Source organism: Dermochelys coriacea, chromosome 16, assembly GCF_009764565.3.
Source record: "Dermochelys coriacea isolate rDerCor1 chromosome 16, rDerCor1.pri.v4, whole genome shotgun sequence".
Lineage (NCBI taxonomy): Eukaryota > Metazoa > Chordata > Testudines > Dermochelyidae > Dermochelys > Dermochelys coriacea.
The window spans coordinates 12,133,667-12,149,529 of record NC_050083.1 but is presented as its reverse complement, the minus strand read 5'-3'; the positions used below and the strand labels follow the sequence as shown (position 1 = coordinate 12,149,529).

The window sequence follows — 15,863 nt, the reverse complement described above, 5'->3', positions numbered from 1 at the left end:
ATGATGGGACCTGGGTACCCTTTTGAAAAGGTGAATGGAGAGAAGATAGGAAAGGGACAGACAGAGAAGCCAATTACAAGTTAAAGCAGGCTGTGAAGGAAAGCCTGGAATGAGTGGGGTTAAAGACCTCTAGTGTATCTTCTAAGGGAATAATGGGTTCTCTGCCTATGAGAGGATCAGTCTGCCTCTCCAGATCAATGTACCCTTTTTGAGAGTGGGGGTGAAGCTGAGGTCTGTTTCATTCCTTCCCTGTCTGACACATTCCCATGACCTTGGGAGGCTGCTTGCTGACAGTGGGGAGAGAATTAACTCAGCCTTGAAATCTGTGGGAGGATGGGGATGGGGAGAGCCTAGCTCAGCACTTAGGGGCTTCTCATTTACCTTTGCTGTTATGTAGGGGGAACTTTTGTCTGGTGGTTAGAGCTTGAGATATGGGAGACAGAGGCGGGTTCTGTTCCTAACTGCCACTGAATGTCTGTGACCTTGGATGAGTCGTCTAATCCCTCTGTGTTCCCTTTGTAAAAATGCCTTGAGCTCCTCAGCTGCTATACAAGTATGAAATATTTAGTATGCCTGAGAGCTAGATGCTGTGATGGCTTCATTTGTATGATCAAACCTGATGTTAAGAAGCAGATTCCATAGTACAGTGTGAACTGCTTCTGTTTATCTCCGTGGTCCTTACCTTACAGGTGGACAGGCTTTGTTGATGTGTTGGCTACGTGGAGGTGGTTATTGAAGCATCAGGCTGTTTTTCACCTACGTGTGTAAAATGTTGATGGGCGTGTGATGTGCTGGCATGCTTACCAGGTGTGCACAGCAAATTCCTGCCAATCACACCAGGATCTGTCACTCTTGACCTGGTTGTCATGAGTGGAAGAGGTCAGCTCTCCTGGAGTTTAGTTACCTTCATGTGAAATATTTATCTTTTTACTTCCTCCCCCTCCCCCCCGTAGCCTTGGCTAGCTGCTATTGTTCTTTAGTTTGCTGTGGACTGTATTGAATTAACAAATGATTAACTGCCCTCTTCCCCCATTTTGTATCCCTGTCCACTCCTTGACGTTTGTGTCCTGTTAGGACTTTGTGTCCTGTACCATTGATTATATTCCACCTTCCAGGACTGAAAATACAAAATCAAAAGAAATTACCAGTCAGGACCTATTTATTCCTTTGCTGAGCGATAGTCAGACACAGTGGTTCTCAGACTGGTCCAGGGACCAGCAGTGGACCACCAAGCTGCTTGTGCCACAATGGGAAAGCACATTAGCCTTCAAGCTGATATTTCTAGTGAGTTGTGGCCCAGTCCAGCACTTAGGGCTAGTCTACACTAGAAGCACTACATAGGCGCAACTGTGCCAGTGCAGCTGTGCTGTTGTAGCACGTCTAGTGAAGATGCTCTATGCCGTTGGGAGAGAGCTCTCCCGTCAGCATAATTATTCTACCTCTACAAGAGGCGGTAGTTATGTGTGGACGCCGCATAGGCCAGTGTAACTTGCGTAGCTCAGGGGTGGCTTTTTCACACTCCTGAGCAACGTAAGTGATATCGACATAAGTGGTAGTGTAGACCTACCCTTAGTATTTCCAGAGGCTTTTTTAACTTGTTAAATTAAAAACAAAACCCTCTGTCCTAGTGTAGCTGCCTCATGTCTCCGGGCAGATGTGATTTCGTGTAAATTCAACCATGGTCTGATTAGTGGAGGGCACTAAAATTGGAGGTGACACAAATGCACGGGAGATGGACATATCCTCAGGTTCTATACTGCAATAAAAGACCTGCAGCAGGACTGCGGTTGGCCAGGTCAGCTGGTTTGGGCTGTGGGGCTAAAAATAGCAGTGTAGACATTTGGGCTGGAGCCCAGGCTCTGAAACCTGGCAAGTGGGGAGGGTCTCAGGGACCAGGCTCCAGGCCATGCCCAACATCTACACTGCTATTTTTAACTCCGCAGCCTGAGCCCCGTGAGTCTGAGTTAATTGACCTGGCCTCAGACTCCCTGCTGCAGGGTTTTTATTGCCGTGTACCCTAAGTAACCAGGAAAGATTTGCGCTAAGGGGACTTCAGATAGTTCAAGGTCTTGCTCCCTAATGCCAAGCTTCTGCCCAGGGAGAGGAAATAAATAGTATGGATATCAAATAGGGATATGCCCACATGCTTAGGGTTTAGCTGATCGCCATATTTGGGGTCGGGAAGGAATTTTCTCTCGGGGCAGATTGGCAGAGGCCCTGGGGGTTTTTCGCCTTCCTCCGCAGCGTGGGGCACGGGTCACTTGCTGGAGGATTCTCTGCACCTTGAAGTCTTTTTAGACCACGATTTGAGGACTTCAGTAGCTCAGACATAAGTTTGGGGTTTGTTACAGGAGTTGGTGGGTGAGATTCCGTGGTCTGCGTTGTGCAGGAGGTCAGATTAAACTATCATAATGGTCCCTTCTGACCTTAAAGTCTATGATTCTGATACTTTCATTTTGTCACCTTAATACCGTCCTATATCCTTTACATGTAATCAAGTTCTTGCGTTTCACCTGGGAATGCTTGGGATGAGGCATTCACAAGCGGCTCTCTAACTTAAGAGGCCCACAAGAGGGGGAAGTCATGAGAATTGCTGGGATGAGGATACTTCTGCAAGTCACAACATAACTGAATGCAATCTTGGTAGTGTGTCCTTTGGTGGTGGTCTTCCAAAAAATATGTCCCCTGTACACAGGAACGCACAGAGCAATAGTTAACATTCAAATAAGATGTTGCAACTGGTAACTGACAGGAGGATTTGTTTTATTATGCCAAGTGCTGTTTTGAAAGTAAGCAAATTAAGGTCAGTCCTTTGTAGCCAAAGAAAGCTGGATCTTTCCAGGGCAGGGCTGGTCTCGGTGGGAGACAGCTGCGGGGAGTTCACTGCAAGAAAGGAGTAGGTATGGATCTGTCACATGACAGTTACCTCCCCATCTCATCCATCCTCTATCTGGAAAGGAAATTGGTGGAAGGGATAGTTTACGTAGGAGTAAGACAAGGATACTCCAGAGATTCACAGTGAAGCAGCAGTAGAGCCTGCTGGCCTAAGGTAGGTATCTTGTGTAGCTTTCACTGTATTTCTAAAAAGAAAAGGAGTACTTGTGGCACCTTAGAGACTAACAAATTTATTAGAGCATAAGCTTTCATGAGCTACAGCTCACTTCATCGAATGCATCCGATGAAGTGAGCTGTAGCTCACGAAAGCTTATGCGCTAATAAATTTGTTAGTCTCTAAGGTGCCACAAGTACTCCTTTTCTTTTTGCGAATACAGACTAACACGGCTGCTACTCTGAAAACTGTATTTCTAGAGTCCAAGTAGTTGAGTCATTGCAGCTCAGTCTCGCGTATTGCAGATGTGTGGAGAGGTGGGCTGGACAGTGGCACTGCTAATGTTTCCAAAGGCACTCACTATCCTTGCCTTGCCTTCATTGTTCAAAGGATGTAGAAATCAGTTCTCAGTACCACAGTAACCCAGGTCTCTGATGCTTTACAGAACAATTTGTTTTGATACTTCTAACCTTCCAGCTTCTTGATATGGAATCTAGACACTTGATATCTGCACACTCTCCTGCTTTGCATTCATCTCTGTAAATGCAGTTGCTGGTGTAAATGCAAGTTGCGCTCCATCTCCTCCTCTTAGTTCATTGTGCTGTAACTAATACCTTGCTTAAAAATGGCTTTCTTGCCCACCCTCCTCTTCTCTTCTCTACTTTGACGTAGGATGGTGGGCGTTTCTTCCGTGAAACACACGGTTTTGTCCATTTGTCTCCCACTGCCAAGTGTAGGTGGATTTCATTGGGAAAAGCTGCATTGTGCTGTCATAGCAACTGTGGTGTCAAGTGGCTGTAACAAAGAATGACGTCTGGGAACCCAGGAAAGCATGCGTGCATGGTGATGTTGGGGGCTTCTCAATCACTGTGGAGTGGAGTAGGTCTCAGATGGGAAAAATCAGTTCAGTCGGCCTTCTGGGAGGCATTTGCCTTTGACTCTGTTGAGCTGACGTTTGTAGCAAAGATTGGTCTTTGGGAAAGAAGGGTGCATGCACTATTAGCTTGTAAATCAAACAAGCTTCTGCAGCTGATCTCTAAGAGGATCTGGATTTGGTGAGAGGATCCTGTTGTGTGTGCAGACAGACGTCAGTGGGGAGTAGGTTAAGCCTGGTTAGATAATAGGGAAATAAAGGGGCATAGTGGGGTGAGATGCTGGGGGAGGAGTTAAGAAAGCTGTAGTATGGCCAAGCTTGTGGGAGCTGAAGTTGGGGAGAATACTAAACATTGCTTAATAGATCATGACTTGCTTTTGTAAATTCCTCAGATTAAACCCCAGATTAAATAATCCCAGTCCATGTAACTGGCTTGCTACTCCATTATCAGCTTGTAAAGACACATTTTAAAATTTCACCCTAATGAACAAAATTCTGTTGAAAGGTCTTAATTGATTTTTGGACACTAGGATGTGGGGGAGAGAATGTTTGAACTAGTTTTTAAACTGGTTCTGGCATATAGTTTGTCTGGCCAGTGTGACCAGAGCATAATCATTTGCAAACTATTGCTCTAGCAAGGTAAACTGTTTGCTAAACTGGTTTAAACTAGTCCAGCAACTGAACTTTCTTTCCCCTAGAACAGACAGATCATAGTGCTTTGGAAAGCTGTAAATTGAATATTGATTCTTGCACTCATCTCTCATCTGGTAGCCTTTCTATGGCAGATTTTAGGGACAGGGACTCGACTGTAACTTCCTGTTAAATTAAACTATGTTCTAATAATGCAAAGGATTATGGGAAGCAATTAATAGCCCTCTAACTGATTATAGAACGCTCAGCCTGGTGTGTAGGTTTTTTTGTTTTCTCTATCTGTATACAGCAATGCCAGGGAATATTTAGTGCCACACACCGAAGTGCTAAGTGTTTAGAAGCCTGTAGTCATATCTGTGCTCAGTAAGGGGTCCTCACCACACATCCCATTTGTCAGCCTGACCAACCCTATACTGTTCCATGCAACAGTGATGAAAACATTAAGTGGCTTAATAATAGATGGAAGAACCAGGGGAAAACACTGTGTCCACCCAGACCATTTTGCAGTGTAAGCTGTAACTGGACAAAATGTGTTTTTCATGTTTTCCCATCTATAATTAACCATTTACTATGTAAGCATGCGAGCGTACATTTACTGCTCCATAGATGGCTAGTTAGATTTTAATTTGTCTCAAAATTAGACACGGAAGTTTTCCAAGACTGAATCTGAAGTGTATATTCCACCTTAGCCTGCTTTTGACTGACTTCCTGCAAGTCTGTCACAGTGGCATACATCTCTCGGCCACCTTTTTTCAGAACAGGGCTGCAGCATTGATCTGTTTGGGCATACAGGGAATACTCCCTCATGGCTGACATCACCCAAGCTCTAATTATAACCAGAGAGCTAATTATCCTCTGTTATGCCACAGCCTTCTTTAAACATGGGACTTTTGGGGTCTTGTAGCTGGAGATCTTGAATGTGGGGTGAAGGCAGTGGGTGTATGGAGTATACTGTGTCCCACGCATCTTTTAGAGGAAGTAAGAAAATCATAGGAATATTGCTTGCGGGGTGAGGGGAAATTCAGTCCCTTCAATCCTAGCATTAGTGTCTATGGTATTGACCAAAGGCCACAATCGGGATTAGATGACATTGTGCTGTGTGCTGGGAAGAGATGATTCCTGCCCCAAAGAGTCCAGTCTAATCTAAGCTTCTCCGTTCCCCAGCGAGCATTACAAATGGGGAAGGGAGAAGCTTCTCCTGGATTTCTTGCAGCTCTCCCTCTACACACTTAAACATTTATTGCAGCCTCAGTGCTTTGGGTGCTGCATGTGACTGTGCTGTCTGCATCCCAGTTTGGTTGAGGAGGGAGAAAGGGATTAAGTGAGGGGGACAGAGAAGAGTTAACTCTGCTGATAAGAGTGTGACGTGGGCCTCTTGGGCTTTACGGAGAGCCTGGAGTTGAGCAATTGGAGGCAGCTCACATGCCTTGTCACAAAGCCAGTGTCTGGTTGGCTAGCTGGGAGCTATTGCACAAAGAAGGCTTCCCGTTTAAGCAGAAGGGCAGGGCTTGAACAGCCAATGACAGCTGAGCATGGACAGCTCATAGCCATGTGTCATGAGACTTGCCGGCATTTCCTTTCTCCCATGCACTGAAACTAGCTCCAGCAGGGGATCGCTCAGGTCACTTCCCGTCCTTGTTTGGCCGTGTAGGTCAGCACCTAAGTTGCTGGTACAGAAACATGCTCTGCTTGTGTCTGTATGTGCCAGTGTTCGGGGAGTCCCAGACAGAGTTCCAATACTTTGAGTCAAAGGGGCTCCCTGCCCAGCTCAAATCTATCTTCCGCCTGAGCCTTTTCATTCCTTCCCAGGAATTCTCTACCTACCGCCAGTGGAAACAGGTATGGCTTGGGAGTAGGGTGGCAGAAAGGAGGGTGGGGATGCAGTGGGGAAAATGGTGTATCAAGATCTTCTGGACTAGATGGCTTGACTAGTGGATGGGAAACAAAGTTGCTTGTGGCCCCTGCTGCTCATCCTTATAGCCAGAGGCATGGGCTGCCATCATCTTTTCCACTGCCCCCTTGCAGGAGCTGCTGGAAGCAAGCTATAGGGCAGTCATCTTTCCTCCTAGGCTCCCCTCCCTCCCTCACCTTAAAGGGGAGTCAACTCTGTGTGTGTGTGTGTGTGTGTGTGTGTGTGTGTGTGTGTGTGAGAGACAGGTGGGACATGGGAGCCAAATAGCCTTTCCCCTTAGATGCTGTTTTAGGTATCTGCCCCTATATTTCATTCTTGCTGAATTTAGGGGGTCTTGAGTAAACCAGCCGATTAACTACACGATATCCTAAGGAGTTCTGGGGGGAAGAGGTTGGTGTTTCCTTATCTGCTCTTAGACAATTGTAGTGCTAGCCCCATCCTCATTATTACTTGTCCTCTACCCTTTTTTGTGTACTAGCATCCAGCAGCATGTGCACCTAGGTCTTGTCTACTCTGCAGTTTGAACCCTTTCTCATAATGGGTGTAGCTGAACCCGTGTTGAGCACTGTTTAGCAGCAAGTGTAGACAAACACAAACCATGTTCACCATGGCTTCAGCAACCATGTCTAAACCCTGCATGGACAAGTTCATTGTGTAGGCAAGGCTAGAGCATCACCCACAAATGTTTCACGTAAAGCCCTCTGCTACAGAAGGACAATTTACTGGATTCTACAGGGGTGGCCAACCTGTGGCTCCGGAGCCACATGCGGCTCTTCAGAAGTTAATACTTGGCTCCTTGTATAGGCACTGACTCTGGGGCCAGAGCTACAGGCGCCAACTTTCCAATGTGCTGGGGGGTGCTCACTGCTCAACCCCTGGCTCTGCCACAGGCCCTGCCCCCACTCCATCCTTTCCCACCCCCTCCCATGAACTTGCCATGCCCTCGCTCCCCACCCCCAGCCTCCTTCCCCAGATGAAACAGCTGATCGGGAGGTGTAGGGAGGGAGAGGTGCTGATCGGTGGGGCTGCCAGTGGGTGGGAGGTGCTGGGAGTGAGGATGGGGGAGCTGATAGGGGAGCTGCTGACGTATTACTGGGGCTCTTTGGCAATGCACATTAGTAAATTCTGGCTCCTTCTCAGGCTCAGGTTGGCCACCCCTGTACTAGAACTATACACTCACCCTCTCTCCACTCCACTGCAGTTCCTTCTGTTCCAGCACACACTGCTGCTGGTGCTAGTTGCATGTCAGATGACTATGCTGTTAAGGGCACTGGTGGTTTCTTATGCATCCTAGGAGGTTGCGTGCATGGCAGATTTGTGCATAAGAACTGAGATGGGGCAGGGGAACAGCTGGAGAGGCACTTTATGCAGGTGATCAAGAAAAACACTAGCAGCTTAACAAATGCCTAAAGTTGCAAAAGCACAGCTGTGCTAGTGTTGCATTCTGCTTACAGTATACAAAATAGAAATCGCTGCAGTGATTCCTGTTTGCTTCTGAAGGCAAGGAGGCGGGTGTGGATGCTCGCCCATATCCCTGAAGAGAATGCTGAAGGTATAATGTGTACACCCCTTGCTAGGTTGACCAGACAGCAAGTGTGGAAAATCGAGACACTTTTTTTTGGGGTGTGGGTGGGAGAGGATAGTTGTGTATGTGTATAAGACAAAAGCCCCCAATATCGGGATGAACCCAATAATACTGGGACATCTGGTCACCCTACCTCCTGCACAAGTAGGAAAGAATTCCAGCAATGCCCTTGATGCAAGCCCAGTGCTGTGACTTTAGAAACAGTTTGCATCCTTCATTGCTTATTGAAGCTTGGAGTGATTAATTTAGCAAGCCTGATCAGGTAGAAGCTGCCTAACTATGATTGTTCCTGTTATCCCCATCTCCTCTGTGATAACTGTCAGGAAGTATCATAGGAAGAGGAGAGCCTTTCAGCTCTCCTAATTGTTTTATGGAGGCTGTGAATCTCACTGGCCATGAACTGGTCAGGGATTATCTGCTAGAGGGAAGCCTGGTCAGCTATTTGACACTGATCTGCTGACATGCCAGAGGTGTTTGTCTATCTTTAGCCTACAAGTTGAATATGGGGCCCCATCTGTGTCTTTTACAACCGTCATATGACTGTCTGCAGACTAGGAACACGGTGGGCATATCTCTAAGGTCACTGCGGTTCAGGTTTGCATTTTATTTTATTTCAGAGTAGCCACCGTGTTAGTCTGTATCCGCAAAAAGAAAAGGAGTACTTGTTTGTTAGTCTCTAAGGTGCCACAAGTACTCCTTTTTATTTTTTTTAACACTCTCAGAAATGATAGCAATAATCTTGGGTTGCCCTGGGGCCAAAATTGACCAGTTAGGTGTTTGTCTGACTTTAACCTTAAATGTAGTGGTCAAGTGTGTGTAGCTACATATGGGATTTAAAACTAAATGGGTGTATCTTGATTTAAAAGCATCTGAGTGGGGCTAGCTTCCATAGGTTTAAGAAATATTGGAATAAACTTGGCTTAACATGTTCCCTTTGAAATACTTTCATTGTGAACCTGCCTTACAAATTAATGAGTTAAAGGGTCTGACATCTGGGAGTCCAGAACTGAGGTCTATTACAATAATAGCTATCCGCTGTTTGCAGAGTGAATAACTAGCATCATAATCCAAAAGGGAGGTGAATGTGACTGTACTGAGTTACTTGGTGCTGATCGCTGTTGGCTCTTGTAATCTGTGCAAGACAACTAGCAAATGTGGTGTGGAGCAGGAACCAATTGTCCTACATTATTGCTCTGTGCAGGTTGGCTTTCCCCTGCCCGGTTAACAAGTAGCTATGTGCCCATGTGCAGCCCAGGGCATGTGCTATTTCCTCATGCTGGAATTAGTCGAGGTGTGAGAGCACTGTATGCCAAAGTTCCCTATCTTTTCCCAGTTGCTTGGGCTAGGTTCCCATCTTTAATGTAAGTGCTCTGTCCTGTCTGCGTCTCCGGGGACCTTGTGCAATCCAGGTCTACATAAGAGTGTAGCTGCAGGGTTGCTAAACCAGTTCATGCTGGCATCCTAGGAGCTTTTATCACTAACCTGTCCATGAGAGATGGACTTCAGTTTGGCAACAGGCTCTTGCTGGCTGGGATTGATTATTCCCAGTGGTGGTTTTCCTTTTCATGCACCGTAGAGAGGAAGAAAACTCTACTTTAACTAAAAGCTTGGATTGGGAGGGGGAAAATCTGACTGAGGTTCTATAATCCAAGCCTCCTACAGTCCTAGTGCTTCTATTTGAATCTCAGAGGCCTGAACAATTCTAATCTATGGCATAGGGGGTTGTATATTACTACAGGCCTGACACTTAACTAGCTAGATATCAGTTGCATAGGTATGAGTAATCTAGTCTGTATGACTGACTTGTGAAGATATGTGCCTGGAATCAATTTGTCCTTACCTTCCTGCCCTCGATTTGCTGCTCACGTGATTGGCACAATTCCATGCTGATCGCTTCCTGGGTAAAGCTGAGCCCAGTTTGGAGGGGAACTTTTCTTGATGCTGCATGTGCGTCCTACTGTCTGTCTAGTTAACTGATTAGTGTTACATGGGGGAGGGGGGTCTTAAAAAAGAAAGATGGGGTAAACATATATGAATGAGCCAGGAACTGAGATTGTTTTGATGCCCTCCAAACAGAAAATTGTGAAAGCTGGAGACAAGGACCTGGATGGGCAGCTGGACTTTGAGGAGTTTGTTCACTATCTCCAAGATCATGAGAAAAAACTGAGGCTGGTCTTCAAGAGTTTGGATAAAAAGAATGATGGTGAGGCTCTTTCTAATAATCATAGAAGATCAATGACCTCTGCAGGTCAACCTGACAGCCTCTTTGGGTAAATGGTCTCTGGGCTCACTGGCTTCTATCTTTGCAGGCCGTATCGATGCCCAGGAGATCATGCAATCCCTTCGGGACCTGGGAGTCAAGATCTCCGAACAGCAGGCCGAGAAGATCCTCAAGAGGTGAGTTTTCAGCTGGCTTCTACGCCTCAGTTTGCACATACGAGAAGGAAATGTAAAGAATGACCTTAATCTCCACTTTCCTCCCTGTATACACTCCCTAATGACTGCAGCTCTCCCTCCTCGGACCTATCGCTTCTCACTGCATTTTTTTAATCTTCTGTGTATTGAAAACTATAGTGCACTATGGAGGTCGAAGAACAGCCACCCATTTGCTCAGTATGCTTGAATCAAAGGTGGGGGGAATAAAGAGCAAGAACATTGGTCAAATAGAATGAATAAGAACAGCGACTTGTGATGCTAGATCAGACCCCTGGGCTATAAAGATGGTATTCTGTCTCCAGCATGGCTACCATCTGATACTTCCGGGGAGGTGGGAATTACATCTCTGCACAATCCTCTTCTAGGTTCTGAGGCATTCATAGAATGAATGGAGAAGAATGCTTGTAGCTCCTCACCCCCAGATCTCAGAGCCTTGCAGTTACAGATCCTTCTCTAGCCTATTGTGGAGAAGGGCATGCACTTGATCATACCAGCATCCTGTGTGCCTCTACCCTGTCACCCACAGATTGCTGCTCTGGAGAGGGACTGTTTACTTACTATACTGAAATGCTTAGCACTATGCATGTGGCACTAACACTGTAACAATCACTTATTTGTCCTGTTTTTCCTCTTTCCTTTGCCATCCTCCCCTCTGTCTGTTTGCCTGTCTGTCAGAATAAGAACAGGCCATTTCTGGGGTCCTGTCACCTAGTAAGTACCTGTGTAACTTTAGTTTCTCCCAGTTCCTTATCTTCTCTGCAGTGCTAGAGGATTTTTTTGTTTTGTTTTTGTTTTCTAACCGTGGTGGGAGGGAGCACCACCAATCCTTTGGTGTGGCTAGTGGGGAGGGAGAAAATGAGGCATATTCCCCGACTCTGTGTGGCTTGGGAGGAGAAGATTCCCTAGCAGCGTCTTGTATCTTTCAACCCTTGTAACGCTTTCCAGTAGTTCTCCTGTGAAGGTTTTACTTTGGGGCGAGGGGAAGGGCCCTGAATAACCAAGGGGGAGGTGAGGAAGAGTTTCTCCCTCAGTGAGGCCATCCACCCATCTTCTGTTCATTTGCTTGTAATTCACTCTTTTGCAGCATGGATAAAAATGGAACTATGACAATTGACTGGAACGAGTGGCGAGACTATCACCTGCTGCACCCAGTGGAGAACATTCCTGAGATCATCTTATACTGGAAGCACTCCACGGTAAAAGAAACAAAAATTCCTCCACTAAAGCAGGCCTGATCCTTCTCCAATTTCTTGATAAGAGTGCCATTTCCCAACAGCACTTACCAAATTCCCATCGTTCTCTTCTTGGTTCAGTAGCTGCTTTCTAGCTCTAGAAGCCTGGTCGCTTCCTCCTTCTGTTATCTTTTTTTTTTATTTTTATATATATCCTTGGCATGGCTTCTGAAGTCCCTGCACAGGTGACAACTGGACCTTCTGAGGGAGGGAAAAGCGAGCATGTTGACTTGGATCATAGCTCTGAGAGCTCAGACCAGTTCCTGCTAGTTCAGGACCTGCCAATACCAGAAATTAATACGAGAGGTGCCAGTCCTTCCTTGATATATTTATTCAGGGCTTTTTATAATGTGTAATGAGAGCAGACTGGCTGAGCGCCAGAAGGTTCCAAAAGCTTCAGATCTTTTTCCACACCCCACTGCCCTTGGTTAGTCACTTCGATCATTAAAGTTAGGCATTCTGTATTGGGGCAGCCCTAAGGGTTGTCAAGTCCCCAGCCTCTTGAACTGGAGTCATTAAAAAGTGAAGGGTCCCCATGTCCTATCAAATCATGAATGGTATGGAGGAAGTGTCATTTACCTCTCACATAACCCCTAGTTCTTGTGTTAGCTGATGAAATCAGTAGGCAGCAGATTTAAAACAAACAAAAGGAAATGCTACTTCATGCAACACACAGTTTCAATCTGTGAAATTCATTGCCATGGGATGCTGTGAAGGCCAAAAGTATAAGTGAATTAAAAAAAGAATTGGATAAGTTCATGAAGGAAAGCTCTGCCAATGGCTGTTAGCCAGGATGGTCAAGGACTCAATCCTGTACTCTGGGTGACCTTAAACCTCCAAATGCCAGAAGCTGGGAGTGGATGACAGGGGGTGGATCTTTTGAAATTGGCCTATTTGTTCATTCCCTCTGCAGCATCTGGCACCAACCCCTGTCAGATACGATCAGAATGGTCTGACCCAGTTTGGCTATTCTTATGTAGTGGTGATTTGCATGTTCTCTGGCACTGGCAGTTCCTTTATTGTTTGTGGTCAAACACATCAGCTACGATTTGCAAACAGACTGGGAATTTGAATATTCAGTTCAAGTTCGGTGCTTTACAGCTATTTAAGTATTCAAGCTAAGGGGAGTTGTAAGTGACTGACTGCGGGACCTCTGAGGACGTGACAAGAAGCTACCTACCTAACTCTATCCTTCCAAGCACTTCTCAACACCTCATTCTTTCCTTTGCAGATCTTTGATGTGGGAGAGAATCTGACAGTCCCAGATGAGTTCACAGTGGAAGAGAGGCAGACGGGCATGTGGTGGAGACATCTGGTCGCGGGTGGAGGTGCAGGTGCAGTGTCCAGAACCTGCACGGCTCCATTGGACCGACTAAAAGTGCTCATGCAGGTAGGGCAAAAACCAAGGACAACTTTGTTTTATCAAGGTGCACATGCTGCTTCCCTGAGTGCACTGGTCCAATTAAATGGATCCTAGCAGCAGACCTGAAATTGTCTGTCCAGACAAGTGACTGATTCTGGTTGGACTCAGTCTCATTACTTCCACATTGGTGTGTGGCAGCCTTTTGGTCTGTACCAAATATCATTTCTAGCTGTGTAAAGCCATTCTTGACCTGTTAGTTGTCACAATGATATGAAAACTTTAGGAGCTGAGCAGATGAGAGAGCCATCACTGGTCCTAGCTAGACCATCTTGTACCTTACAGCCTTGGGAACTCTTAGTTCCATGGAACTGGTTCGAGAGGAGTGACTGATATGAGAGCCAGCCCCTGGAAATGACTGAGTTGACTTGTTGGCAGGTCTCCTGGCTCCAGGTTCACACGGCAGAGATAAATGTAATCAATGTTAGAAAGCAGAGTTATGCAGCAGGGATTTGGACTTTGCTTAGGCATGCAGTCAGCAGTGACTGTCCCTGTCTTTTTAGCTGAGAAGCCTCTTCTCCCTGAACCAGAGCTCATGGCTGGGGGGTGTCTGTGCAAGAATGTTTCCCTCCCCTTCGTGCTGTGATGGGCTGGGGGCTCAGGTGGATTAATCAATTAACTGATCTCAGACTTAAAACCCCAAAATGCCTTTTTCCCCCTCCCCCCTTTTTTGTAAATGTTATCTAGGAAGGGTTAAAGCTACCTAAATCTCTGGGTAGATAAGAAATGCCCTTTGTCCTAGGATTACAGGCAGCTGTGGCAATCAGGACTAGCACCAATCGGAATTCTCCCTCTTCCTCCCTGCCAGGTCCATGCCTCCCGCAGTAACAACATGTGCATCGTTGGTGGCTTTACCCATATGATCCGAGAGGGCGGGCCCAAGTCGCTGTGGCGGGGGAATGGCATCAACGTCCTGAAAATTGCGCCAGAGTCTGCCATCAAATTCATGGCTTATGAGCAGGTAAGGGAAAGGTCATATTGAAGCTTGGACCCAGGCCACCTGGGAGCTGGAGGAGCCTTTTCATCAGAGTGACTGCCCAAAGTAGAGCCATGTAACGGATGGTAACCCACCAGTCAGGATATAAATGTACGGTGCCTCTAGGAAGTCTGAGGGCAGGCAGAGGGCATGAGCTCTATGTCTAGGCCTGGCAAGCTCCTCTCCCCAGTGGTAGGAACAGTGCCTTTCACACCTCATCCCCTGGTGGAGCTGCAGAAATGGGCAACATTAAGTCACAGAAGTGATGGAGTGCATGGCTGGAACAGAGTTGGTGTTCACACTTCCCTCTCCAGCCTGTGACAGACCCAGCAAGTGAAAAGCGAGGTAGCTTGTGGCCCATGCTAAGGAGGGAAGGTGTTGTGGTCCAGCCAGTCAGAGAAGCCCCCCCATTATAATCTTTCTTTGTTTCTATAGATCAAGCGGTTCATTGGCACTGACCAGGAAATGCTGGGAATTCACGAGCGGCTAGTGGCTGGTTCTCTGGCAGGAGTCATTGCCCAGAGCAGCATTTATCCAATGGAGGTGAGGCTGGTGGCTGGCATCGTACTCCATAACGTGCAGGACGGGATGGGGAATCATTAGATGGAGAAATTGAGGTGTGGTAATGTGAGCTGAATGCCAGCTGTGAGGTTAATTGTGTTGGGTGCTAAAGGCAGTAACAGGGCTCTAGTAATGCATAAAATGGAGTTGCTGGCACTCGCTGTGGTGGTGTGCTTCCTTCATGAGATTACTGTCACCTGTTCCTGTTCCCAGTGCGGTTGTAGGCATTCACAGTGTGCGTGCTCTTGTGCTGTGTTAGGTTCTGAAGACCCGAATGGCCTTGCGGAAGACAGGACAATATTCAGGCATGCTGGACTGCGCCAAGAACATCCTCTCCAAGGAGGGAATGGCTGCCTTCTACAAAGGCTACATCCCCAACATGCTAGGAATCATTCCATATGCTGGTATTGACCTGGCAGTCTATGAGGTACGGCGCCTGCCTGGCTTCTTTGGGGCTGGGACATCTCACTTTCAGGACAAGCAGGGAGATGGAATGCCTGTCGCTAATGTAGGAGTATAAAGCCTTCCTGGTTAAATTCTGCACGTGCCCCTTGAGATTAACACTCATGGCCTAGGGGGAAAAAGGTAATTCCAGCACAAGTTGTGGCAATCTATGGCCCTGCCCTGTGGATGAGGGAGTCGCTGCAGCAAAGCTGCTAACTAGTGTCTTTCACAGATGGTGGTGCAGTGGCGGCAGCAGCAGCTGCTCAAGAAAATCTGACAAGCTAGGATCTTGTCTTCTGCAATTATTTCTTGTTGACGTTGCTTAGATCTCCACAAGCCTCCAACCCCAGCTTCTCTCCTCATGTGGGCCAGTCTCTTGATCTCTACGCCCTGTCCTTCTCAGTTAACACCTGACTTATTTCTTCCAGACATTAAAAAATACCTGGTTACAACGCTATGCTGTGAACAGTGCTGACCCTGGAGTTTTTGTTCTCCTGGCTTGTGGCACCATCTCCAGCACCTGTGGGCAGCTGGCCAGTTATCCCCTGGCTCTTGTGAGAACACGCATGCAGGCTCAAGGTAAGAACTGTTCTGGAATTCCAGAGGGGAGTCTGGACTGCTGTTATGTGCGCATCAGTGGAGTTCTGGAAGGTCTTGTAAAATTAAGGCATATTTTAATGTTTCTGTGCCGCTGAACTCTGGAAAATCTGTTGGCCAAGGATC

The 15,863-nt window shown here is 46.8% G+C and overlaps 1 protein-coding gene across 6 annotated transcripts in view; it reads left to right on the top strand.

The window, feature by feature from the left end:
* Positions 1-15,863, top strand: part of SLC25A25 (solute carrier family 25 member 25) — a 35,675-nt gene that overhangs the window by 16,951 nt on the left and 2,861 nt on the right. For 2 of the 6 annotated variants that reach the window (XM_043498603.1, XM_043498604.1), the window contains exons 2-10: positions 10,148-10,274; positions 10,381-10,468; positions 11,183-11,218; positions 11,592-11,703; positions 12,971-13,129; positions 13,968-14,120; positions 14,571-14,678; positions 14,956-15,123; positions 15,569-15,719. In XM_043498603.1, the coding sequence (XP_043354538.1) occupies positions 10,148-10,274; positions 10,381-10,468; positions 11,183-11,218; positions 11,592-11,703; positions 12,971-13,129; positions 13,968-14,120; positions 14,571-14,678; positions 14,956-15,123; positions 15,569-15,719 (1,102 nt within the window). Of the gene's footprint in view, positions 1-3,783; positions 6,414-10,147; positions 10,275-10,380; positions 10,469-11,182; positions 11,219-11,591; positions 11,704-12,970; positions 13,130-13,967; positions 14,121-14,570; positions 14,679-14,955; positions 15,124-15,568; positions 15,720-15,863 lie in introns of those variants that run through there. The other 4 variants (XM_038374824.2, XM_038374825.2, XM_043498605.1 and 1 more) reach the window with 3 other exon arrangements.